General features: G+C 42.5%; 1 protein-coding gene across 1 annotated transcript; it reads left to right on the top strand.

The window, feature by feature from the left end:
- The first annotated feature begins 1,261 nt into the window (after positions 1-1,261).
- SETX (senataxin) lies at positions 1,262-26,510 on the top strand. The gene is made up of 25 exons (XM_031506286.2): positions 1,262-1,347; positions 3,523-3,703; positions 4,959-5,166; positions 5,337-5,446; positions 5,895-6,114; positions 6,256-6,375; positions 7,379-7,550; positions 8,122-8,212; positions 8,662-12,852; positions 13,661-13,760; positions 14,160-14,336; positions 14,957-15,186; positions 15,683-15,850; positions 15,964-16,120; positions 16,934-17,035; positions 17,461-17,573; positions 18,262-18,333; positions 18,602-18,751; positions 19,225-19,332; positions 19,990-20,177; positions 20,805-20,897; positions 21,491-21,655; positions 22,116-22,253; positions 24,543-24,630; positions 25,117-26,510. Exons 2-25 carry the CDS (start codon positions 3,524-3,526, stop codon positions 26,086-26,088), a joined length of 8,313 nt encoding a protein of 2,770 aa, XP_031362146.2. The 5' UTR covers positions 1,262-1,347; position 3,523; the 3' UTR covers positions 26,089-26,510.
- Positions 26,511-26,981: the final 471 nt, after the last annotated feature.

Here is a 26,981-nt window from a genome sequence, read left to right as displayed (position 1 = left end):
AACCATTAGCTAACATTATGTAAATTAGCTCCATCATGTATTATGATAACGTTAAAATACCATAACAACATCAAGGAATACTCACTGTATAAATAAACCACAGCGCTTGATAAGGGTGAGCGAGTGAGGTGGAGCAATCCCCCTCGCCTCCAGCACTGCGATAAACAAATACCTGCTCTGTAGACACCTGTCTGTGGGGTTTTACTTCCAGACAATATTTTCGGGCATCACCGTCTGTGTTTGAGGCTGTATCACCGCTGTGCCCATCACCGTCCGTGTCTGAGGCTGTAACACCACTGTGCCCATCACCGTCCATCCTTGAGGCTGTAACACCCCTCAGCCCATCACTGTCCGTGTTTGAGGCTGTATTTGAGGCTGTAACACCGCTGTGCCCATCACCGTCTGTGTTTGAGGCTGTAACACCCCTCAGCCCATCACTGTCCGTGTTTGAGGCTGTATTTGAGGCTGTAACACCGCTGTGCCCATCACCGTCTGTGTTTGAGGCTGTAACACCCCTCAGCCCATCACTGTCCGTGTTTGAGGCTGTATTTGAGGCTGTAACACCGCTGTGCCCATCACCGTCCGTGTCTGAGGCTGTAACACCGCTGTGCCCATCACCGTCTGTGTTTGAGGCTGTATCACTGCTCAGTCCATCACTGTCCGTGTTTGAGGCTGTATCACCGCTGTGCCCATCACCGTCCATCCTTGAGGCTGTATCACCCCTCAGCCCATCACCGTCCGTGTCTGAGGCTGCATCACCGCTCAGCCCATCACCGTCCATCCTTGAGGCTGTATCACCGCTCAGCCCATCACTGTCCATCCTTGAGGCTGTAACACCCCTCAGCCCATCACCATCCACCCTTGAGGCTGTAACACCCCTCAGCCCATCACTGTCCATCCTTGAGGCTGTAACACCCCTCAGCCCATCACCGTCCGTGTCTGAGGCTGTAACACCCCTCAGCCCATTACCGTCCTGTCTGAGGCTGTATCACTGCTCAGCCCATCACTGTCCATCCTTGAGGCTGTATCACCGCTCAGCCCATCACCGTCCATCCTTGAGGCTGTATCACCCCTCAGTCCATCACCGTCCATCCTTGAGGCTGTAACACCGCTCAGCCCATCGCCGTCCGCGCCTGAGGCTCTGACAGCGCTCAGTCCCGGCCCCGTGCCTCAGTTTCCCCGCCCGCCGCCTCCCGCGCTGCCCCTTTAAGGCTCCTCCCGCGGGAGGCGGCGAGCGCCCACATCCGGCCGCGTCCGGAAGCGCGGGCAGCGCCGCGGCCTCAGGGCGGCACCGAGCGGGGCCGGGCCGGGCCGGGCGGACCGAGGGGCCCGCGGGAGCGGCGTGAGGTGAGCGGAGCGAGCCGCGAGCAGCGGGACCGTCCGCTCGCCCCGCACCGCTGGAGCCGCCGCCGCCGCCGCGCTGCTGCTCGGACGCCTTTGTGTGGGTCCCTCACGGCGCCTCAGGGCAGGCCGGTCCCGCTTGGCGGGAAGGGACGGAGGCGCCGGGCAGGGCGGCTGAGGCGAGGCGGGCGCTCCAGGGGTTGGGATCGGGGTTGGGATGGGGCCAGCGGCGGCTCCAGCCGCGAAGCCGAAAGTTTGTGGAGCTTTGGGCGTTCGGTGCGCGGGAGGCTCCGCAGCCGGCGCGGGCCGTCGGTGGCAGCGTTACGGGGCACGGTGCTGCTCGCTGCTGGGGCTCGCTCCTTTCAGCCATTCCCTCCCTTAACGGGCAAATGTTCACGCGTTTTATGAGTGAAAGGCGAGGCAAACATCCGCCTTTGAATGACAGAAGGGATTCTCTTGAAAGTCGTACTTACCGCTTCAGTGAAATGTACTAATGCCATAAACCTAAATATCAAAGTAGTTCTTAAGTGTGAGCTGAACAGATTTCTGCTGTCTGGAAAAAGGTTATGTCAGGTGAGGGTTGGCCTCTTATCCCAGTCAGTGACAGGAGTGGACAGAGCAGTGCCAGGGGAGGTTCAGGCTGGGCATCAGGAGAGATTCCTTCACTGAAAGAGTTCTGCAATATTTGAGCATTGGAACGGGCTGCCCAGGGCGGTGGTGATGCCACCATCCCCGCAGGTGTTCAGCTGGATGTGCTCAGTGCTCTGCTCTGGGTGACAAGGTGGTGTTTGGTTGCAGGTTGGATTCGGTGATCTCAGAGGTCTTTTCCAGGCGGGCTGATTCCGTGATTCAGTGGTCTGATTTCTGTTTTGCTCTAGATCTTTGAAACACCACCGAGACTTGGTCACCAGGGGGTGGATTGCTGAGGATACGGCTCTGCCCTCTGCACTCAGGATATGTATGGCTGAAGGGCTCAGCCCCTTCCCTGGCTGCAGGGCAGCGCTGTTCTCCTTCCCACCATGTGACCTGGCACACCTGCACAGCAAATAGCTCCTTTTTTCAAAGGTAAATGCCACAATTGTTGGGTTTTCCCAGTATATTTTTATGTATGAGGAAACTTACGGCTTTGCTTTATCTGCTTTTGTTATGCTGAAGAAAACAAGTAGTTGCCACCTTTCTTTCTGTATAATTAGTTGTAGAGTTCATGCTTTTGCAGCCTTCCATTGTCTGAAGGGGCTTACAAGGAAGCTGGAGAGAGACCCTTCATTGGGAACTGTAGTGATAGGACAAGGGGGAGTGGTTTCAAACTGACAGAGGGCAGGGTTAGATTGAGTATTAGGAGATGGTTCTTCCTGTGAGGGTCTTGAGGCCCTGGCACAGGGTGCTGTGGTTTCACCTGGATCCCTGGAAGTGTCCAAAGCCAGTTTTGGATGGTATTGGAGCAGCCTGGGACAGTGGAAGGTGCATCTGCCCATGGCAGGGAGTGGGATGAAATGATCCTTAAGGTTCCTTCCAACCTAGACTGTTCTGTGATTCCAGTGTTCTGTGGAATTTTTCAGGCTAGCAGGATCTGAGATGACTCCATTGCTGCTCAGTGAAGGATTTTTGTTTTTAGAGGAAAGCAATCTGTGGTGAGAATTTTAGCACTCTTTCTGTCTATAAAAATAACAAAGACAGGAAAGTTCTGCATAAATATCCTTTGCTTGTGACAACAGGGATTTGTTGACCTATAAGTTTTAGCAGGAAATTAAGAAAAGAAGCTAATTAAACTTTGTGCCACTAGACCTAGATTCCAGAGTCACCAGTAAAATAATGTAAAGAGCTTTGCATTGTAGCTCTGGAAATCATGCAATGTGTGGGTAAGGAGATAATATTTTTTTTAACATAAAATGAGTTTTCACCCTTTTTCCCCCCTAGTTTGCACATTTGACTACAGTGCTTTACTTTTACTGTGTGCTATTCCACAGGCACTTTTTGTGTGATGTCCCTTTAATTGCTTTGATCTGTTTAACTGCATGCACCTGGATGTTGTAAGGACACCTGCATGGAGACTGCTAATGAGTAACTGAAATCCTGACTTGAAAATCCGACACTTGAAAATTGTTGTGGCTGAAAGGGAGCATTTTGCCACTTGAAGGCTTTAATTTATGCTTTAATTGCTGCTTCTTTGCCCCTCCCCAGAATGAGCACATGCCGATGGTGCACACAGAGTGGTGCTGACACCACCGACTTCCTGAAGCACTATGCTGCTCAAGGGCTGTCCCAGGAAGATTTTAAAGGATCCAATGATGACCTCTGTTACTGCCTGGAGTGTGTGGTTGAATATCACAAAGCAAGGGAAGCATGTCCAGGATTGCATGAGGTAATTAATTAAGAGGCTTCTGTGGTCCAGCCACAGTGTAGGGGAAGGGATTGTGTTTTATTGGGTTTTTGGGAGTAGGTTGTGTTGCTTTTTAATTGTTTGGTTTTTTCATATGGAGTTGCAAACTGCTGATTGTAAAACAGAGTTCTTGTTTTGCTTATATTCAAATTGGCAAGAACTGAACCAGTAGTTGTAAGTTGTTGACTAGACACTATAGCTTGGACTTCTTTCATGCTGTTGGTGGTTTGTCACCTGAAACAAAGAACATCTGCCAGACTAACAGCTCATTTCTTTCATGTATTTTCTCTTTTCTGCTGGTTTCTCTTCAGTTTTTGGTTCCTTCCTGTTTTCGTTTGCTTTCACTTTTCATTTGTAGTTTTCTCCTATATTTGAACTTCAGAGATCAGACCTTGCAACTGTCCAATTAATAAAAAAAAATTAAACTTTTGTAGTCCTCTCTTAGTAATATACAATTTTATATTTTTATAAAGCTTATTATTGCTTATTATAAAGTTTATTATTAGAGAGCTTATTTTCCCTTCTGTGTATGTAAAGTACATGTTTTTAGCTAAGTGATCATAGTCTAAAAGGTTGCTCTTTAGATTGGTCAGCTAGCTTGCTCTGGAGTGCAATTCCATGTGACTGGAAGTTCCATAGACTGGAAATAAGAGAAGTGTCTGGACCAACTGCAAGTTCCTTTTTGTGTCCTTTTACTGCAGTGAATAAACTTGGTGTCTAATTGAGCTTTGGAGCAGTTACTTAAGATGAGTAAGTTAAGTGGGTGAATCCCTACAAATATCCAGCAAATCAGTCAGTCTCTTTGCATTGTTTATATTCTTTTCCTTCCACTAATTGCAAAATCAGTACGAAGGCAAGATTTTATATTTGCTTTTCCCGTCTTTCTAAATATGATCTTTTCCTGTATTATCTCTGTGTATTGGCCAGTGGAACAAAGTTTTGTGACTCACCTAAAATAAGTATTGAAATGAATATGAATATTTAACAGAATAATGAAATTGCATTTGGTTTGAAGGCTATTCTTTTAAAAATGATGTTGTAGTCTCAATTTTAAAGTGAGAGATTTGTGCTTTGCATAGTTGAATTACATTTCAAAGCTTTACTGTTTTGGACCAAGGAAACTTTTCAAAATGAGATTTCAGTTTTTGAATGTGTAATTATCTGCATGTGGTAATAAATGTCCTTAATCACTTTCTTCACAAGTACACTTCAATTGTTGTTTTCCCCCACTGAATAGGACTTGTGGGACTTGGAAACCTCCCGCCTCATTGCCCACATGGAGAAATCCATGAATGAAGAAACAGGAGAAGATGAGTTATTTCTGGTTGATGAGCATGGGGAGACACCTCTGTCTGGTTATGTGGGTCCAAATTTTGAGAACAACCTGCGAGTGCCCATTCTGGAAATACTGAAATACCCATATCTGCTGCTGCATGAGAAAGTCAGTATGTATCTGATCATATATCCCTGTGAAGGGGAATGATGTTCTACTGCAGGAGGTGAAAATGAACAGTAGTTAAACCAGAGGAACAATGTTTATATTTTTTTGATACTAAATACACTTTTCTTGTGAGCCTGTAAATTAGTCCTTACTGTAATTGTTTTACCCTTTTAGGTGAGCTGTGTGTAGAAGTGCTTTGCAGAATGGAACTAAGTCAAGACTCCTTTCAGGTCTTTGAGAAATACCCAGGAATTTATCTCTTTTTGGTACACCCAAATGAGGTGGTAAGTTCCTTTTTTTTCTTCTGCTGAATCCTGGTTTTGTGCACCCTGTTAATACAGAAGGGATTGAGTGCTGTCTTGCATGACTTTAGAAAATGTGGTGCATTTATCTGTAAATAAAACTTGACATCTGTTACAGTATGCAGTTCTCTCATTGGAATGTCTTGGTCAGTTACATGTAAATAACATAAAATTAGTATAAACCAACTGCTACACTGTTGCACATAAATCCCAAGGAATTTTCTTTATAGCTATTACCCTGAATTTTAGCTTCCTTGTCACCAACATCATCTCGTAGGTATAGTGAGCCTGTTTCCAAGATTATTTTGAAGACTTATTTTGTATTATTCTACTAATAAAAATATGCCTTTGTCCCATTTGTAATAGCAGTGCTTCCTCTTACAGAATTTATTTGTTCTTTTTATTAATATAAAACTATTTTAATCTTTAGATTCGTCGATGGGCCATCCTAACAGCAAGGAATTTAGGAAAGGTTGACAGGGATGATTACTACGACTTAGAGGAAGTGCTGACTTGTTTGTTCAGAGTTATTGAGCTGGGGCTTTTTGAGAACCCAGATATTTACAGCTCTTCAATGTTTGAAAAGGGTAAACTCATCCTTCTGCCAGCTCATTTGTATGATACAGCCAACTACAAGAACTATTGGCTGGGTGAGTATTTATGATCAGAAATGAGTTTGTGTAGTCTCCCATTTGTAAGCTCTTCTTTCAAGTCAGAGCTCTACAAATTCATAGGTGCTGTGTATTTTTTCAAATATATAGACAGGTTGCTGCTATTTTTTTCTTCTGTAGGAATTTGCATGTTGCTGTCAGTGCTGGAAGAGCAAGCTATGGACTCTTTGTTACTGGGCCCAGACAAGCAAAATGATTTCATGCAGTCTATACTTCACACTATGGAGAAAGAAGCAGCTGGTAACTACTGAGATTAAGACAATTCATAGCTCATTTTTCATCTTTAGCAAATTCCTTGTTACATTCTTAGTAGTATAATGAGAGGAAATTTTACCTGAGGCCTATTATCTTCTGAAAGGTGCAATATTTGGGCAGTATTGACAAATTCTGAAAGATGACATCCAAAGTCTAGAGTGGAGAAAGCATGGTAGTGCTTTTGCTAAATCTGGCTTAGAGGTTTTGAGAGGACAAATCTGTAATTTTTATCACTGTTTTCATTTAATATACAGCCTGCATGTGCACACAGAGTGCTCGTTTCATTGTGGCATGAAGTTTGAATTTTGAGTCCTAAAGTAAAAAACTCCTGGATTGCTGCAACTTGCCTTAAAATCTGAGTCTTCCATCTGTCCATTTGAGGGGACCCCTTCTTGCAGCTGTAAATTTAGACTTTAGAATTTAGGCTTAGTAACTCCATGGGTTACTATGGCATAGTCTGGGAATGGCCTTGTGAGCTCAAGACCAGGATTGCCTCTTAAATGAGCAGATTTTTATAAACTTTGTGATTCTTGAGGGTATGATATTTTCTTATCTGAGGGAATAAGAACACACTTGAAAAGAACCAATTGCTTCTAGTATAAATATCAAGTATAAGTTAGCTGTGTAAGTGAAAGTGTAAATAATTGTTGAACTTGTGCCACTTCTTAGCACACCCCTGCAAAACTCAGTGTGAAAGAATCCGTTTCATAGAGTTGGGAAATATTAGTATTATTTAATGTTAATAATGGGTATCCAAGCTCCTGTTGATTTAAGACTGCATAAGGAGCAGTGTCTCTCTGTACAAATGAGGGAACTTGACTTTTTTCATTCTTTTTCCAGGTTAAAAAGTACAGTTGCAACTTACTGGAATACTATTCTATTGATATTTCAGAAAAATCAATGAGAACCAGCTCTTTCAATTTTTGCTTAGCTTAAGAATGTCCAGGACTTGCATTTCAACCCTCTCCACTGTTCTGTTGTGTTTCAGATGATTCCACTGACCCCTTCTGGCCTGCCTTGCACTGTTTCATGGTTATTTTGGATCAGCTTGGATCTAAAGTTTGGGGTCAGCTGATTGATCCTGTCCAAGCCTTTCAAACCATAATCAACAGTGTCAGCTACAACAATGAAATCAAAAACATTCGCAGTAGCTTTAAGAGGTCAGTTCTTGTCACTGCTGCTGTAATTTGTGTTGGGGGAAGGAGATGGCAATTAAAAAAATACCATATTTCCAACTTCAAGCAAAGAAAAGTTGAAGTAGGTCCCCCAGAATTATGAGGTTCCTTCAAAAAAATACATGCTTACTTCTCTTTGGTAACTCTGGTGTTTCTGTTAAATTTGTCAGGATTTTTTTTTCCTGAACTGGGAAGACTGTTAACTGTTCTGTGCTTATTTAGTGCTACAACCAACTTGCACTGAAGGTTAATGAAAATTGCCATGTTCAAGGTTTGGTAAATTTATGGGAATTCCTGAATTTTCAGTAGATGGCATTCTGGGCATTTGTTCTACATAGGCAAATCCATGATTCAATTGAAAGCTTTTTCCTGAGACAGTCACTTCCCCCACCTCTTACAAGCTGGATAAAACAAGCTCTACACTTTTAAATATGGTACCTTTGTGTTTATCACTGACAAGTTCTAATGCTCACTGGGTATCTGAAAAGCAATGTTTATCCTGAGTTTCTTAGGATTTTAATTGTGTGAGTCTGTAATCATCTGTGTTTCTTTTCAGGACAAAAGCTGAACCAGAGTCAGACTATGGTGATGACATGATTTCTTGCAGTCAGATTGTGTATAATTATAACACAGAAAAGCCTCAAAAGGTATTCAACTAATATTTTATATCATTTTCTTTGAACTGGGGTCACTGAACGACATTGTCAAGAATAAACATTTCCAAGTGTGGTCATCTCTTGATGTTAATGTATTGCATTTATGAAATGTCTTTTAAAGGCTTTCCATGTGCTTTTCATTATCTGAGGTTAAATTATGTCAGCATGATAGTATCCTTTAATAGTTCACAATGATTTTTAAAGGAACTACTACTTCACACCAATTTCATAGATAATGTTTTAGGAAATTAGTTCCTTATTACATCTGTGTGCTCTTTATTTTTTTGCATTTTTTTAATGACTTGCAGTGGGATATAAGTGATGTTACTGTTTAATGAATAAATACAGGAAAGGAAGTAACAAAAAAGCTTGGCTATGAGAAAGCTGCCATGTTAAATTGCATATCACTAAGGCTGTTGTGTGGTGAACGTATTTTTCAGGACACTGGCTGGAAGGCTGCCATTTGCCCAGAGTACTGCCCCAACATGTATGAAGATATGCAGACCCTGGCTAACATGCTTCAGTCTGACATTGGCAGAGACATGCGTGTCCATCACGGCACATTCCTCTGGTTCATCCCTTTTGTTCAGTCCCTTATGGATCTCAAGGACCTGGGTGTAGCCTATATAGTCGAGGTCATCCACTACCTCTGCTCAGAAATCAAAGATATCCTCATCGAAAGATTCCAGGAGTGCGACAAAATCTCAGAGTTCTTCCTCCTCATCTTGGTGTCCATTGTCGAGCTACACAGAAGTAAGAAGTGCCTGCATTTGCTGTGGATCAGCTCCCAGGAATGGGTGGAGGCAGTGGTGAAGTGTGCCACGCTCCCAAGCAGAGCCTTCACTCGGTGCAGCGAGAAGGCGCCGGGGCTGTTAGCCAAGAGCTCGGCTGCGGGGTCCTTCCAGGCCTCCAACTCGGTGCAGCACGCCTGCGTGCAGCTCATCCGCAGCCTGCTCAAGGAGGGCTGCCAGATCAACCAGCACACCCTGTGCAAGCAGTACCTGGACAAACTCAACCTCCTCCTGCGGGGAAATCGAGCTGTGGGGTGGCAGCTGAGCAGCCAGGAAACCCAGGAGCTGCAAACGTGTTTAAAGCAAGTTATAAGAAGTATAAAGGGCAAAGTACTGAGCACCTCTTTGGCTGGAGGGAGCAGCTCAAACTCAACAGCTTTGTCGACTGTCTCTATGAAGCATGAGAAGAATGCATGTGATGATGGATACAAGACGAGTGGGCATGAGAGGAGGGACCTTTATTCACCATTTGTCATGTCAAAGGAAGGCAGAGATTGTCAAGAGAACCTTTCCCATAGGAGAAAGAATGCCTGGGAAGAGGAATGTGGAGATGCATGTAGAAGTTCAACATCTTGCACATCCACAGACAGCCTCTTGATGCATATTAAAAAGGAGCCTAATAACTTGACAACTCAGAACTTTTTGGCAACAAAAGTATGTGGGAAAATTCAGGAAAATAGGAGCTCTGATCTTGTGGCAGGCAAATGCAATACAGATGATCAGTGCTTCAGTTCAAATACTGAGCATTCAGGTTTCAGAGTGAAACAGAAAGCAGAATCCAAAACACCACTATATCTGTCTGCTCAGACTCATCTTGATTCTCTGTCTTCAAGGAGTTGCAAAAGTATGCAAGAGACAAGTGCAAACAGTGTGTTCCAGTCCAGACTGGTCCCCACCAAACAGGTGTCCAAGGAAGCATCACTGGATTCCTCTAACTCCTCTAGAAATGAATTTGGTGTGCAAGCTAAGGAAGCTGACAGTACTTTGCTTTTAGGGTGTGATGACACCTCACTGAAAAAAGTATCAACAGAAGAAAAAGCAGGTTCATCATTGCTGTCTTTCTTTAAGAGGACCACTAATGTCCAAACTTCAAACCAGGAGCAGCCTAATTCAAATGACTTGGATAAATCTGACTGCAAAAATCTATTTTCGGAGACCTTTTGTAGGGATGAGATTTCAGGGTATGGTTATTTTCCATTTAGCTCTGAAAACAAGAGGGATATGATCAGGCCACTGTCAGTGAAGTGTGAAGCAAGTGACAGGTTGTTTGAGTTTTCAGAATATTTCAGGAGGGAAAACAGTTCAGTGGGAAAGAAAGAGGAGAATTTTGTGAAGACGGTTTCTGAAGATGATGATTTATCAGACTCCCAGGTTGATAGAGAGCTCAGTAGATTATCTTTAGCTGCTTATGCCAAAAGTGTTAATTTTCCCGTCACATCCAACCAGGAAAGCTCACTGTACCACAGTGTATCTGATATTAAAAGGAAAGTGAGAGGTTCTATAAGATCTTCCAATGAGGGCCAAAGTATCAAGTGTCCCAATGGTGGAGATCACCCTAGCAATCAAGTCATTGTAATTTCGGACTCTTCTGATGAAGAAAAAAGTGTGGCTGAGAAGGAGGAAACAAAAAACAAGAATGAAAATACGTGTGCAGAGCCATCTTTAACTTCCAGCAGCACTTCTGACAGTGACACTAAAAAAAACTCAAACTCTCCAGGCTCTCACATGTTACTGGATGACTGTGATTCTCAGTACTTTGAATTTGAAACAGAAGCTGAAGTTTATTCGGCTTGGCAAGATACTCAAGCGTATGCTGTGGAAACAACACAGGAGTATAAACAAGATCGTGTTTCACCAGCACCTCAGACAAGTTATTCAGATGATTGCCTGAATAATGACTTAAATGACTGGGGCTATGATGTGCAGTACTTTAGTGATGACACCATGGAAGAGGCAGCAAGCTCAATAGAAAAGCAGACAGAAGATGCTTCTTGTCAGAAAGAAGCTGATGATGCAAAAGAAGTGACAAGTTCAACCTTGGAAGAATCAACTGGCAAGGAAGGTGCAAAAGGTCAACTGGAGAAATGTGCAGACAAAGATACTGCTAAAGGCTTCACCCTGGACTCAAAATTGCCTGAACCCACAGCATCTACATCTCCCATCTCATTAGCTTCAAAGTTGGCCCTTAAGAAAAATAGCACAAGCCCACAGAAGACCATGGCAAAGTGTAAATCAGCACCCGCTGTTCAGAGAAGTCCTAAAAAACATCCTGTTGTTAAAACAGCCAAAAATAAAACACCACTCCAAGGCACAACAGAATGTTCTCAGCCCGGCAGGTCACTGCCTGCTGTGGTTCCTCCAAAGAAGGTTCGGCAGAGTCCTGCTCCAACATCCACTGCAGAAAAGCTTGGCCTAAAGAAGGGCCCCCGCAAGGCGTTCGACTTGTCCCAGCCCTCCCTGGAGAGCCTGGCTAAGCTGCGCAGCCACGGCAAAGCTGCAGGCAGGATTGGAGTTACACAGAAAAAGAGGACCAAACAGATCGAGGCTCAGCGTTTGTCTGTAAAACATAATAAAAAACTGCTGGCCTGCCAGGACCGGCAGTATCTAAGGGCCAAAAGAAGTGTGAAAAATTCTGCAGGGAGTTCGGGGATTAGAAACAAAGTCGCCAAAAAGTGTGCAAAACCTGTGGAACAAAAGCCTCAAAGTTTTGAAGTGGGAGTTATTAAAGAATCTGTTGAAAACCAAAGGGAGAGAAAAAGAGAAGAGACTGCTTGTCCTTCTGCCAGTGAGAGAAAATTTGAGAGTCTCTCTGTGGAGGAGGTGGCAAATGCCTCTAAAATGCCTTGTTCTTCAGACTGGAACAGCAAGTGGGAGAGTAACAGTGTTGTGGTTCCTCCTGTCCCTATGGATTCAAGTCTCTCTTCCACTGCAATTGAAGATGATAAAGATGAGTCTTCAGGAAAAGGTTGCACTGTCCTGCCTGAGTGTGAGATGAGAACTTCAAAGCAAAATGGGTGTAAATCAGATGAAAGCAGTGACGAAGGTGATGATAATCTGTTTTTAACCCAGTTAGATCCTGTAGATATGGAGTTATGTTCTCAGGAGGAAAGTTTTCAAGATGCTGCTATAGATAGTAAGACCCCAGAGGAAATGGATGTTGATGAAAGCCTTCAGCAGAATGAGCTCTCAGCTGTTGTGAAATGTAAGGACAAAGACTGTATGGAACAGGTGGAAAAATCTGGAGAGTACTGCAGTAAACACCCAACCACCAGCCCAGGGACAGATCACGTGTTTGCCAAGCCTTCTCTCCCACCTAAAATTAAGAAGCCTTCCACTACCAAAATTTTCAGCACAGCAAGTTCTTCACGGAATGCAGCCTTCAGCAAAGATCTCGAAGATGTCAGAAAGTTGCCCCCACCTTCAAGAAGCAAAGTGGACGCAGCCAAACAAGTGGTGGTCAGGCCCCCGCTGTATCCAAAACCTGCACCATCAGGAAATCCAACGTGCAGACCTTCAAGTTTCAGTAATTTACCTCAACCCCTTAGTTCCAATAATGTTCTCCAGTCACAAAATAAACATTATGACAATGCTTCAAATATTTCCAGGAGGCCTGGCCGAGAAACCTACTCCTCTTTTCTTGGCACTCAGCAGCGCGATTACAGCATTTTTGTTAACCAAGTCCTAAAGTGGACTTACGAAATGTTTGCAAACTTCATCTACTTTGGAACTCCAAATGATCTTCTGCACACTATAGTAGCCTCTGTTCCTGTCAAATTTCAGGGCTACAATGAGTATTTTAACACATTTTTTCCCTTGATGATGCTCAACGCCTTTGAAACAGTAAGTAGCTTTCTGCCTTTTGGTTTGGTTTCTTCAACACTGATAAATTTTACCAGGAGATTAAAACCTGGTTTATGTCCTCTGTTTACCTTTGAAAGCATTCAGATACAGATCAGAATAGAGGGAATTATTTGGGGTAGGTAATCCAAAATGTTTAAGACTTGGGACTACCAGAGGTACTTCAGTGATGTGTTTCTTTTTTCCTGGGTGCACATCCACAATAAGAGGAGTGGAAAAGAATATGGTTCCTCTCTCTATAGTGTATAAAGGTCAAAATAGAAATATTTAAGAAACTGAGGTCTTTCAATGACAGAGGATGAAAACCTGGTTTTGGTTTCTGTTGAAAAGTTACATGAGAGGGAAGGTCAATCCAGGAAGTATTTTTCCCAGTCTTTGTTGATTTATAGCTTAATAGTGACAAAGCAGTGTTCCTTCAATTAATTTCTGAATGCTTTCAAGTTCAGTCATTGCATCACTTCTATAGAAATAAGGTAGAAAATAAAGCAAATGCCAGGTTAATACTGATATTTTAAGGTGAAAATGCAGTCAGAGAAGACTCAGAGTAGTTGTAAATAGGTTTAAGAAAGTATATGAAATGGGTGAGCAGCAAGGATGAACTTTTGTTTGCCCTGTGTGTTTATATGTAATGGGTATGCTTATGTGAAAGAAAAGAAATGAGTAAGACTTGATATATTTACTTGAGAGTCTTGTAGTTTTATTTCATTTATTTGCCCTTTGAGTCATGGTAAGCTTTTCTTCTGATACACTGAATCCTTCAAAGTATTATTGTTTCCTTTTCAACATGTAGCTGGCACAAGAATGGGTAGAAAACCAGAAAGTAAGAGAGAAAGGTTATTGCTTCTACTTAGAGAACTTTTCTGCTGATATGAATACAGCACATTTTACAGGTGAGGGTTTTTTTTTTTAAATCTGATTTTCAAGTAGATGCATTATAATGAGCTGGCACTTAGAGTTTTTTGTGTTTGTTTTAAATATAGAAGGGATTTCAACTTTGCTATTCTACAGAATACATGTAAGAGAACTATGTATTTTGCAGAGAATTTGTTCCTTCCATCTCTCTCATTTGGGATTTTTTTTTCAGCTTCTTTTGATAAAGTTGTCCTTGACTTGCTCTGTTTTTATACAATGCTGTGCTCAGGCTTAAAGAGTGCAGGATGGAGTTAAAATTTTCACAATTATCTTGTTCTATAGCCTTTACCAGCTTTAAAAAGTTAACAGTACTTCTGCAGTCATGTAGAAAGTGTAACCATTTTATTTTCAATGTTGTGATTTTGTTTTTTGGGTAGCTCATCTACGAGAGAGTGATTTGGCGAGGCAGCTTCATCCAAAGGAGGATGACTTAATCCTTTTGAAGGTCCACAAGGAGAAGGACACTTTTGGGGAAGAAAGTGGGATGGAGTACCACACAGTGAATCATGTTGGCCTTGTGACACGTTTTTCTCGTGCATCTGGCTGTGCAAACAGTGAGTAGCAGGGCTAGAAATAAAAATGGGGTCCTTCTTGATAAAAATACTTCTTCATAGCTGGCTGTTGGTAATTGTGATGTACCACTGGCCTCAGAGGAAATGGATTTTTTTTTCCTCTGTAGCAGGTCTGTACCATGCTAGAAGCTTTGTAAAGATCAGAAACTGAAGCTGCAGCCCTGCTGTCCATTGTTTTCCTAGAACTTAATATAGAAACAGAAACTAGTGATGAGTAAATGCTCTGCACACATCTTTAGTATGGTATTGTCAGGAGATAGAAGTGCCATGACCTTATGTGATCTCTCTGTCTAAAATTGTCACTGTCTTTGGGAATTCAAACTGTAAATTATCAGGATTACCAAGTACCCAGAACCTGCCTTATTTAAAGCAGGGATCTGAGTAGTTGTACAGAGCACTGGTTTTTCTTGGTGTTTTGTTTTGGTTTTTTTTTTTGGTGGGATGGGGAAGTGTTGGGATTTTGCAAATTCATTGTTGATTCCCTAGCAGAAGACAGAATCTTGTACTGGTGAATTCATTGAGTGACTTACTGGAGTATCTTTCAGTTAATGATTTGGATAGTTTTTGAATTAACAACTTGGGTTTTTATTCTTCTTTAACAGGACAAAAAGAGCAGCAAACTGCCTGTCATCTTACTGTGCAAACCCGAGGCAATTTGTCATTCTTCATCCATAAGCAAGTGAAGTGTGTGGTGGTTGGCTCCCTGGTGACCACACACAGAAAGTTCAAAGCTCTGCTGCTGCTGAGCAGGAGCCCCCTGGCTAGACCCATCATAAATCCAAGCTACAATGATTTCTGTCCCAGAGACCTGTGTGTTGCCTCAGGAAGTGCTGTAAGTTGTGCAGCTGGGAGTGCCAGGGTTAACAGAACAAGCATTTGGGCCTCATGAGTTTGCAGATTTGGTTTTTCATGCTGGCTTTTGAGATGACTGAGAGCAAATAGCCACGTTTCAAAAGCACTGAGACACTGCCCTCTTCAGAGTTGGCTGCTGGGGTGGAGGAGATGAATCTGAACTTCCTCAGGTGTTTGTGCTCTGCTGTTACAGTGAGCTTCAAACTGCTTTCATTTTCTTTCCACTTACTGGGGAATTTTCAGGAAATAAAATATAGGGTGGAAAAGGTATTGTAAAATAAAGGTGTGGGGAGCGAACAAAATTTTTGTTACAACTTCAAGTGAGGATTGATTGTCTGTCTAGAGCAAACCTAGAGTCAAAAGCTTCCCTGCCCTTCTAGCTTTTGAGTTCTAGCTAGAGAGATGAGTGTAGAAAATTAATGTGGCAGGTGTGATCAACATGAATTAATTATTTTTTGCTCTGTCTATTCCTTCAGGTTTCATATAAGAATGAATACAACGAAGATCAAAAGAGAGCCATTGAGACAGCTTATGCCATGGTAAAGCAGCACCCAGGACTTCCCAAGATCTGCCTTATCCATGGACCACCTGGGACAGGGAAATCAAAAACTATTGTAGGACTCCTGTCCCGTGTTTTGAGAGAAGTAAGTGAACGTGGTCATGTGCTGGGGTTTGGTTCAGATGAATGTACAATCTGGCTTCTCAATCTCAAGTGAAAACAATCTAAAGAACTTGTTTGTTGTTAATTAATCCACAGAACACTAGGAGTGAGAAAACAGCTCGGGAAAAAAATTCCAAGATTAAGCCAAACCGTTTTCTAGTTTGTGCACCATCAAATGCTGCCGTTGATGAACTCATGAAAAAGATCATCATTGCATTTAAGGAAAAATGCCAAAACAAACAGGAGCCTTTGGGTATGGTTTGTGTTTAAATTGCTTTAATTTTAAATGGGCAAAACCTGGAGGAGGAACTGAAGCAATTGATCATGTACTGTACTTGCACGCTCCTCTGAGCAGCTTCCTCTTGCAGAACGTGACTGGTACATCCTCTTAATGTGCTTTTCTGAAAGGTGCATTGTGAGGTTTTTTTAAATAAGCTACACTTTGTTTTGTATAGACATTGACCCTTTCCTCATGCTGTTAGTTAAGTTCATCAGTTTTTAAGTATTCTTTGGGGATTTGAACACAAGTCCCTTGCCTTTATTTTGGATAAAATTGGACTTTGTGGGTCATGGGAAACAGACTGGTGAAAATTTTGATACGCCTAAGCTCCTCATTTTTCCTCCTCCCAGTTTGTGACTAATACAAAGTAGATTAAATGTGTTTAAGACATCTAGTTTGTGACAAGGGGAAAAATATCTGCATTGTAACCAAATGTTATTTTGGTATTGACTTGCCAATTGCATTACTTGATGGGGCTTGGCATTGTCCAAGTTAGGAATTCTGGAGTTTTAGATAAACCTGAGAATAAGAGGTAGTTTCATTAATTAAAAAAAAACATTCTTAATGTTAGCCACCACTAAAACGTGAGCAACATCTTTATTTTTTAGAGTTTGGAATTACTGAATTTTTTGTAGCTGCATTTAAGTACAAGTCAAGTGTTGAACTCCAGAAAAGTAGAAAAGCCTTGTTTGATATCCTTGATGTTTAAATTTTTAAATTGTCATGGCAAAGCATGGAGACAGTTGGAGTAATTGAAGAGTATTTTGGCTCTGATTTTGTAAACAGGAAATTGTGGTGATATCAAATTAGTGCGACTTGGTGCTGAAAAATCAATCAACAATGAAGTGCGGGGATTCAGCCTGGATAAGCAAGTTGAACACAGAATGAGTAAGTAACATGGAAATCAGACTTTTCTTCATTCTTTAAGAGCTTGGTGATGTTTTTCACATGGGATTTTGTGTCCTGTAAGAAGGAAGATTTTTCTAAAATAGTATTTCATAAAACATTGTTTCTCTCAGTCATAGTTGGGAAGTGGCAGTTTATGTCTCAGCCAGAATCTAAGGGAAAGGAAAAAATAAGCAAAGTGACCTTTTTCTTTAAGAAATTCCATTACATACATGTTAAAACCATCATTTTTGAAGCAATGCAGCATTTGAGAGCTACAGTTGGAAGCAATTCTCATTGTATTCATTGTAAAAGATAAAACTTCAGTAGAAAATGGGAAAACGTAGCACAAAATGGATTTGTCCAATTTGGAGTTACTGTAACAGCTTTTCTGTTTCTCCTTTGTGCTCTCCTTTGGTTTATTACAGAACGAAAGCCAGGTGACTGTGACCAGGACATTCAGAAGAAGAAAGAAGCTCTGGATCAGAAGCTGGACATGCTCTCTCGAGAGCGTGCCATGCACAGATGTGAGAAGAGAGAGGTAGCAAGACAATTTTTAATCCTGTTTTTTGGTGTCACTGTCTCTTTACCTACTTTTTCAACTAATGGAAAAGTTTGTAGCACAATGAGAGGGAATGAAGATCTTTATATCTGGATTTTTTTTTTTTTGTTTATTTATGCCAGTATTTTCCACTGGTTGATCAAGTCACTTGTTACTCTTTCATTCAGTAGCCTTCACTTGGTTCTGTCACTAGTTAGATTTTAATGTAACCATATTTATAAATCTTAAAGGTTTAAATTGATTATATGTTTCAAAGCTCTGTTTTTGTTTCACTGAAAATACAGGAAAATAGCTCATGATCTGGAATGATTTGGAATATGTGTTGCAGTTGAAAACTGTTGAACAGTTCTACAACTGTTGAACTGTTGTTGAAAACTTGAAATTTTCCATTTTTGTTGTCTAAGAATTTGGCATTTATGCCAAATGAGAGATTTCTGGTGGTAAAACATTTCTCAGTGGCACAGATTTGTAAGATGTGGTATTGTGTGTTGCAGTGCCTGAATATGGTGACAGCTTTCCAAGAAACTGATTTGCTTCTTCAGAGACATTTAATACTAAAAGACAGTCTGAGCAAGTTTAGGAAATTAATTAGGGCATGAGAGGGAAAAAGGTATATGGGTAATGGGTTGTGCTAAAGGTGGTTCCTCTTTAATTTTCCCTCATCTAGAGTCAAATGTTAAATGATGAAATTGGCAGACTTGCAAAGGAGAGACAACAACTCGCTTCTCAGCTAAAGGAGGTAGGAGAATTTATCTCTAATAAACTTCAGCTGATGTAGTTTTATACCTGGTATCCTTTAATTGTGGTGAAATTTGGTTTTGGTGTAGCTGGGAGCATTTGTAAAGTAGTGGGTAAATGGATCAAGGCTGTAAGCTGAGTAAGTTGTGGACAGGCAGCTGTGAAATCTGGGTGTGCTCTGGCTGCATATTGAGAAAAAGCCCAAACAGGAACATTCACTGTTGCAGTTAAGGCTGAATTGTAACCAGGGTGTCATGTTGTGCTTGAAGGTTCGGGTGCACACCCAGAAAGTGCAGGCAGACATCATCCTGGAGTCTGACATCATCTGCTGCACGCTGAGCACCAGCGGGTGGAGCCTGCTGGAATCGGCGTTCTCCCGGCAGGGCCTCGATCCCTTCAGCTGTGTCATCGTGGATGAGGTCAGTGCAGCTGTGGGGAGCTGCAGCCTCTTCCACCTCCACACCTGCCCTGTGCTCTGCTTGGGGCTCTTTGCCTGCTGCTGCTGCAATATTTGTGGGTTTCCTGTCCTGTCCCCAGTAGAACCATGAGGAGAAAGAATAACTTTTAATTGATTCTTTTCCTGAATTGTTTGGTGCTGTAATGGCAGCTTTTATTTAGAACCACATTTCAGTCATGGTTTTTTGTTTTAGAGATTTCCAGATGATTTGGTTATATTTTTATCTGTTTTTTGGAGAGCTTTGCATATATAATAATAAATAATTTTGTAGTTTTTTACTAGGGAAAAGTCCTTCTTTTTCCTTTTTTTTTTCTTTATTTTTTTGTTTAGAAGACTTAAAGCATTTGAGTTATTCTGTCTGTGTTACAAGAAATTTAATGTACTTCCCTGCCTTGCTTACAACTTCTACTTTTGTCCTGTTTGCATATCCAAAAGGCAGGACAGTCCTGTGAGGTGGAAACACTGATTCCACTGATCCATCGCTGTAATAAACTTGTCCTTGTTGGAGATCCCAAACAGCTCCCTCCCACTGTCAAATCTATAGTAAGTGTTCAAGCTCTTTGCTTTTTTCTTGCCATAGAATGGATATGGTTAAAGAACAATATCTGTAAAAAATATTTAAAGATGGGAGGGGAGATAAATTTCAATGGAGCAATACAAACTTCAATCAGGGCACTTGGTTTGTAAAGCATGTTGTGTTGTGGCAGGCTCTGTTTTCTCATTTTGGGAGCTTCAGTCACTGCCCTATTCCTTAAGGAGGAGGAAAACTGTTTGTATGGGGACTTCCTGACCCCACATCCTTGTCTCCAACAGTAAGGGCTGTGTTAAACACCTGGTAAAGAAAGGAGGAAAACCAGGCTGGCTTCTTTAGAGAGGTAAATTGTCTAGAGGTTGTGTGTTTATTTAACAAGACCCCACCTGGAAAATCTTGCTCCTCTTTATGGTTGATGTTCTTAACATTCTACTGTGTTGTGAGTCACAAGGAAAAGTTGTCTTGTTAAAGACTAGACAGAAAAATTCAGATTTCTGCAGGTGGCATTTACTGAAATAAGACCAACAGACGCAGAGAACTGAAGTGCATGTAGTTGTCATTTTGTCAACGATTTAGAAGTTTAAATCACCAAATTGACTTTCAAATTCACCAAAACACTTTGCTGGGGAATAGACCCCAAATGACATCTCCTGTTCTCCCTGTGGCAGAAAGCTCAGCAGTATGGCTATGACCAGTCTTTGATGGCCCGGCTGCAGAGGCACCTGGAGGAGCAAGTGCAGCAGAACATGCTGCACAGCCTGCCTGTGGTGCAGCTGACCGTGCAGTACAGGATGCACCCAGACATCTGCCTCTTCCCATCCAACTATGTTTATGGCAGGACTCTAAAAACTGCCAAGTGAGTAGCACTCTAGTCTTCTTTCTGAGCAGAGGGTATTTCAAAGCAATTTTTTTATGTCAGGGTGTTCATGTGAGTCTAAAAGTGCTTGAGGTTGTGGGAGGGGGAAAGATGGTTAATGGGAGAAAATGTGCAGTCCATCTCTGTTAGTGCTGGGTGTGATAGGTGAGGTAAGATCCCTGAAAATTATGCATACAGAGTGCTGAGAGTTCATTTTTGGGCCTCAGTTTATTTGGGTAGCAGGGAAAGTTAAGGATTCTGGCAAGGAGAAGAACTGAAAGTTACAATCATAAAATGGTTGAGGTTGGAAGAGGCTTTTAGTGCCGTCAGGCTCATGTGTCAACCATTTCTACCATTAAATCATGTCCTCATGTGCCAAATCCACATGGTTTGTGAACACTTCCAGGAACGGTGATTCTCACTTCCCTGGACAGTCTGTTCCAATGCTTCACAACCCTTTCTGTGAAAAAAAAAAAAAAAAATCCTGCTATCTAATCCAAACCTCCTTTGGTGACACCTTTCTGGAGAGTTGCTTGTGTTTGATAACCATGATGTAAATTAATGGAGTATAAGTTCTTAGAATTTCTTAATTATATGGTTGCCTAGTGATAAAAATATTATTTCCAGGGCAATAGAGGAGAACAGATGTTCTTCAGAATGGCCATTCCAGCCCTACCTCATTTTTGATGTAGCTGATGGTCGTGAGGAGCGAGACAATGAGTAAGTTCTGCATTCCAACTCAGCCAAAGTTTAGATTTTCTGAGAATTAATTGCCTACAGAAGAGCTGTGTTCTCTCCTTTGTTGTTCAAATATGCATCAAGTAGCTAGAACTGCATTTTCCAGCTGATGAAATTTAATTTCACAAAAAACAGAGGTTTTCTTAAGTCTGAAACTGGTTTTAATCCTAGTTTGACTCACTTGATAGATGCCAGTAAATGCCTACAGTCTCTGTTAACTTCAGTAAAAGCTCAAATTCCTGATTTTATCAGCGAGTTCCCTTTCCCAGGTGCACACTGAGGAGATGCCAGGAGGTGGCAGGCTCAGTCCTCCCCTTCCCTGTTCTGTAAGGAGAGCACCAGCTGGAGGTGCCGAGGGAATGTAGAAGTGCAGCTTTTCACTGCCTGCACTTCCCAGGCTTAGTAGCCCCTCCTCAAGGTCTGCTTGCCAAGTTCTTTGATCCTCTGTGTAAAAAAAGCTGCAAAAGTTCAAAACAGCTGTGACTCAAAATCCCCCAACAAACTGGGCTAAAAAAGCATTGAATTGGAAAGATCTCTGAGGTGTTCCTGTAATGTTTCTATTTTGTCCTGTGCAGTTCTTACAGCAATCCTCAGGAAGTGAAGCTGGTGATGGAGTTAATTAGAACAATTAAGGAAAAAAGGAAGGATCTGGGCCTTCGTCGCATTGGAATAATTACCCCTTACAGTGCACAGAAAAAGAAAATTCAGGAACAACTGGACAGTGTGTTTAAGAATAACAGGTAAAGAAACCACGAGCTTTCAAATTGCCCTTGGCTCTTGAATATTAATCCTTCGTTTATTCTCTTAAATGATGGTAAAAATCTCCAACTTCTTCCTGTACTGCTAAAATTTGCACTTGGTTGTGCCTTTAAATGTGTAACCTTTTTGCTTAAAACAGGCATGGTCTCCTTGTGCCATTCTTAGTTATTACCAACATGCTTAGATTATAGTGCTGTTCTGAATAAAGCTGATTTAAAAGAACCTAAAATTCCATGCTGTGTGGACCCAAACAAATTTTCAGTAATGATGCTGATCTCAGACAAGTGAATGCAGCTTTAGGCTCATGTGCTGAAGGAAAAATTTACCCTGGGTGGTTTCACACATGAGCATTAAGGATAATGTTTAGGCAGTTTGCATCAGTGTGTTGCTTAAAAATCCAAATCAGAATGAGCAAGCTGCTAAATTATATTTCCAAAACAGCCCAGGAGAAGTGGACACAGTGGATGCGTTCCAGGGCCGAGAGAAGGATTGCATCATCGTGTCCTGCGTGCGGGCAAACAGCTCCGAGGGCTCCACTCTGCCATATGTGCAGGCAAACAGCACCAAAGGATCCATTGGGTATGTGTCCTGCAGGGATTTCCAGTCCCATTTCCAGGGATGCTGTAGAGAAAGTCATACTTTTAATATGACTGGTGAGAAAGTTACAGAGGGCAAGCCACTTCTGCCAGTCTGTGAATTAAAGGGTATCTCAGGGCAGGAATTGGTGTTCATGGTCTGAGATGTCTGAGCAAGAGGGACAGGGAAATGGTGGTGGTGTGCTCTGTATTATGTGCTGATCCCACACAGCTCCCTTATCCTGCCACTGCCTGGATTTGGCAGGATTGGCTTTGGGATCTTGGCTCTTTGCATTAGTACTGCAGCAGCTATTGTTCTTGTGGCTTTTGGTACACCTTGTAACTTTCTGCATGCTGTTCTCAAAAGGAAACCCATTTTCTGTGGCTGTTGCTCTCCTGTTAAGGTGTGTAAAATTCTTGTTAATTAGTTGTGTATGTCACTTGGAATGTGACGTAGCAGATTTGGGTCTGGGATTTGTAGATGAGTGTGCTTGTCTTCTAAGATAAGGGCATATTAGCAGCAAGTTTTAACTCAGGATTGCAGATTTCTTAATTTTTTGGTTTTTTTTCTGTCTGAAGAGAAGGAACTAAACTGAGTGTGCTGTTTACTCCCAGAGGAATTAGAACAGTTGCCGATTTCTGTAACTTGCAGTTCATTTTAGTTTAAAAAATGGTAGTGAAAATATGAAATATGCCTTCTGAGAGTTCACTGCCTTCTAAGTTAAACTAGGAAAAATCTGGCCACATAAAAATCTTTCTACACACAAGTTTCACTAAGCTGCTTGTGTTTCTTTGATATTCATTCTCTTCAAGAAAAATGGCTTTTAATTGTGCTGATCCACTTTGGGAAGAGAAAGAATCCAAATCTTATGGTAAACAACAATAATGCCTTTTGAAGACTTCTTAATCTGATTTGATTGAGTTTAGGAATGGAAGGCAGCTGGAACCTACCAGTTCTTTTGGCTGACACAAGACTTAACCTCTGTCTGCTCTTTCAGCAGGAACTCTCCAGCTTACTGTGTTCATACTTTAATATATTAAAGTTTATATATTCAAGCTGTGCCAGTGCAGTGCCTTAGCAGCTGTACATGCAGTTGGCTTGGACAAACTCTGATTTGCCACACCCTTACCTATGATCTTGTAGCCTGAGTAAAGTATTTTGTTCTCCAGGGTTGCTAATCCAGCATTAAATTTACTCTGAAAGTAACTGGGAGAAGAAAACTCCAAGGGATGACAATGGATTTTTTCCCCCCCCGCCTCCTCCCTGAGAAAATAATCTTCTTGTCTTTCAGTTGAAAAGCTGTCAGGAATATTTAGTAGTCTTTCAAGGTCTCCCCTTTTTAATTTCTCAAGACCTAGAGAACTCTATCTCTGTTGTCTGCTTCCTACTTCTCTTATTTCCTGCTCTGTCCAAATTTTTTGAGGTGACTCTGTGGTTTTTGCAGTCTTCACTGCAGGGTTGTGAATTTGCTGCAGATGAGGCCTCAGTGACCACAGAGTCAGGCATTGATAGTGAACCTGCTCAAATTAGGTTGGACTTTGAATTGTGGATTTTGTTAGTAAAGAATAAGCTGTGTATTTTGGAAGTTTTTTCATTAGAGAAGAAATAGTTGATATTAGTCTCACAAACCTTTTTATGAGTTTTGGTAAATGAGTGCTAACAGAAGTGAATCTTTAAGAATACACTCAGCATTTGTTTAGGTTTCAGTACTGTGGTTTGTGATTCCTGAAAATCAAACTAGGCAATTTTCCTAGTGCAAAACCAGACTTCTGCAAGGATATACTCTCTCCTCTTGAAGCATGACAAAGCAAAAGTCTGCCTTGATGTGTTTCCAGTGCAGGTCACCTTTAAAATAAAATATTCATGTGCAGTGTTCAGTATTTCAGTAGGGTGTTTTCCCATTAATACTGCCAAATATTATTAATCTATTTCAGTTCGAGTCAAAAAGAAGCTTAAAGTCTTGATAGGTGAAGTGAGGTTGATGTCCTCAGTACTTTGAGGAACGTTTAAGGAAGCAGTAGTTGGCATTAAGAGGGATTTGCTCTAAGAAAGGAAACAGCAGTGGCAAGAGCTGGAAAGAACTGGAATTCCCTGCAAGGAATCTGTGGTCAAAGAAAGAAAACACAATTCATGCTCAGCCTTTCACGTAAGGCAGGGCTGCTGCTGTGGGGTCTGCAGAGGAACTGCTGCTGTTAATTCCAGTGACATTTCATTTTGTCTTCTTCTCCTAACCCTTTAAACCTTCTCGTGGAAGAAGCAGTTGAGGAGCTTAGTTTTTGTTTTGTCACTCAGGTTTCTGTCGAGCCTCCAGCGACTGAATGTCACCATCACCCGAGCCCGGTACAGCCTCTTCATCCTGGGCCGGCTGCAGACGCTCATGGTAGGTGCAGTGGTGATGGAGTGGGCTCTGTGAGCCCCCCCAGGGCTGGGGGAGCGAGCAGCAGCCTCAGACTGCTGCAGTCTGTGCGAGGGAATGAGCTCTGGGTCTTCCTTGCAGAGCCCCTGGGTTTGGTGCTTAGTGCTTTTCCAAGGGGGGAGGGCTGCGTGGTGTTAGCTCGCCACTGCGGGGCGCTAAAGCCCCGCGCCTGTTCGGGGAGCCCCTGGAAATTGAGAAATTTGTCATTTTTGGAAGTTCTCATGGCTCAAAGTGCCTTCCCTGTGTTACAGCAGCCAGAGTGTCTGTTGCTGTTTTGCACCTGAAACATAAGATTCTTCCATTCCAGAAGGAACATAGCATTGGTTTCCATGACAGTTGTGTCAGGTACCTTGATTAAAGAGGTTATACATCCTCTGACACCTCTGTCCATTTGTGTTGATTTCTTCCTGGTAAGAGGGTTCTTTTTTTGTTTTTCTTTTTTTTTTAAAGGAAGATAAAAACTGGAATCACTTGATTCAGGATGCTCAGAAAAGAGGTGCCATTATTAGGACAACAGAAAAAAATTACAAGAAAGAGGCTCTCAGGATTTTGAAGCTCAGGCCACCAGTTCAGGCCCCAGCCAAAGGAGGGATGATGACATCTCCTGTGGTGCAGGCTGGTTCTTCCAGTGGCAAGAGGAGTGAGCCTGGAAATTCTGGAAACAGCCCACAGGAACTTGCTGCTGGCCCTGGCCATGCAGTGCCTCAAGGAAGCCGAGGGCCCTCACAGCCTGCAGGGACTCCAGCTGCAGATTCCAACAGGGGCAGTGCTCCTGCACCCTCGGGGGCTCCAGCTGCAGATTCCAGGAGGGGCAGTGCTCCTGCATCTGTGGGGGCTGCAGCTGCAGATTCCAGGAGGGGCAGTGCCCCTGCACCCTCGGGGGCTGCAGCTGCAGATTCCAGGAGGGGCAGTGCCCCTGCACCCTCGGGGGCTGCAGCTGCAGATTCCAGGAGGGGCAGTGCCCCTGCACCCTCGGGGGCTGCAGCACTTGGTGCTGTTCCTGAGAAGCCACGGGACCCAAGGCTGGCAAGCCTGGCCAGTCGAACTGAAGCCAAAGGCAAGGAGCAGCCCTTGAAAGGCAGCCATCGGTCAGCCCAGAGCAATCCAGGATCAACAGCACAGCAAGGCCTGCCTGTGTGCTCAGCTGCCAGGGATCAGGTGTGCAGAACAGAAAACGCCAAGAAGGCCCAGCAAACAGCAGGGCAGTGCAATGTGCTTCCCCCAGCCCCTCACACTGCTCAGCACGAGGGTGACAGGAGAGCAGCTGTGTCCAAAAGCAGTTCCAGAGCCCCCAGTAAAGGAGGTCAGAGCAGCAGCAGTGAGTGGAGCAAAGACTCTCGTGGTTTGTCAAGGAGACCATCCCAGGAATCACCAGAGAACACAGAATCAAGCTCTGCCAAGAGAAGAAAGTTCTTTCACTGACTTTACTATCGGCTCATTACTGAAAATCTATTCCCAGATTTCTGTCTAGCAAGGACTGTATTTTAAATTATTTAGCACAGCTGGAACTCCCATATATTGATACCACTACTATCAGTAGATCTGTTTCCCGTCCTGTCCCTAATTGTGAAGGGATTTAATACCTGACAGATGGTACCTTTGGGGTTTTGAAAAGAGAAGTTGGGTAGCTGCATTGCTTGGAAGAGCAGTGGGTTTAGTCATCTAGGAAGCTGAGGTTGTAAATGTTTAACAGTGTATATTTGTACAGTATACAGAATTATTTTAAGATATTTGGCAAATACATAGCTTGTTTCCTTGTGTAAATGCTAATTTCTTAGAGATGTAATTTTTTTATGGAGAACCAGAGTAAAGCAAAAAAAAAACCCAACAAGCCAACCCCAAAATCCAAAAGACTTGGACTTACTTTCCCTTTGCACTAATACGTCTAATTTATTTAATTGCAAAACTGAATATTGAAAATGTGGCAGCAGTGGTTCTTGCTCGTGTTCCACTGCTGTCTCAGGGAAGAGTGAGGCAGATGTACATAGGTTGAATGGAGAGAATTCTACTTATTTTGTATATTTTATTGTCTGTTTTTATAGGAACTGAAGAATTTTTGTTTATACAAATGTGCCTTGAGTTTTGCTCTTACTGCTGCTCTATCAGTTGGAATCCCTCTCTTCCTGCAGTGGCAACACAATCTGCAGATTAAAACCTGTGAGGTCTTTTTGTTCCTTGTGAGGAACCTGTGTCCCTGTGAGGAGGAATCAACAGCACTGTGGAATCTTGGTCCAAGATCCAGTTAACAGTTACTGGTAATATCACTTGAGTTTCTTTGTATGGAGCTTTTTTGATCTACAGGGATGAAAAGGGCA

The sequence above is a fragment of the Lonchura striata genome, chromosome 22 (assembly GCF_046129695.1).
Source record: "Lonchura striata isolate bLonStr1 chromosome 22, bLonStr1.mat, whole genome shotgun sequence".
NCBI lineage: Eukaryota > Metazoa > Chordata > Aves > Passeriformes > Estrildidae > Lonchura > Lonchura striata.
The sequence above is the reverse complement of the archived record's forward strand: the minus strand, read 5'-3'. Positions and strand labels throughout refer to the sequence as shown.

Coding starts and splice junctions, on each gene's coding strand:
- SETX (XM_031506286.2), top strand. CDS start 3,524: ATGAGCACATGCCGATGGTGCACACAGAGTGGTGCTGACACCACCGAC. Junction 3,704..4,958: donor CATGTCCAGGATTGCATGAG/GTAATTAATTAA, acceptor CCCACTGAATAG/GACTTGTGGGACTTGGAAAC. Junction 13,761..14,159: donor GAATACAGCACATTTTACAG/GTGAGGGTTTTT, acceptor TTTTTTGGGTAG/CTCATCTACGAGAGAGTGAT.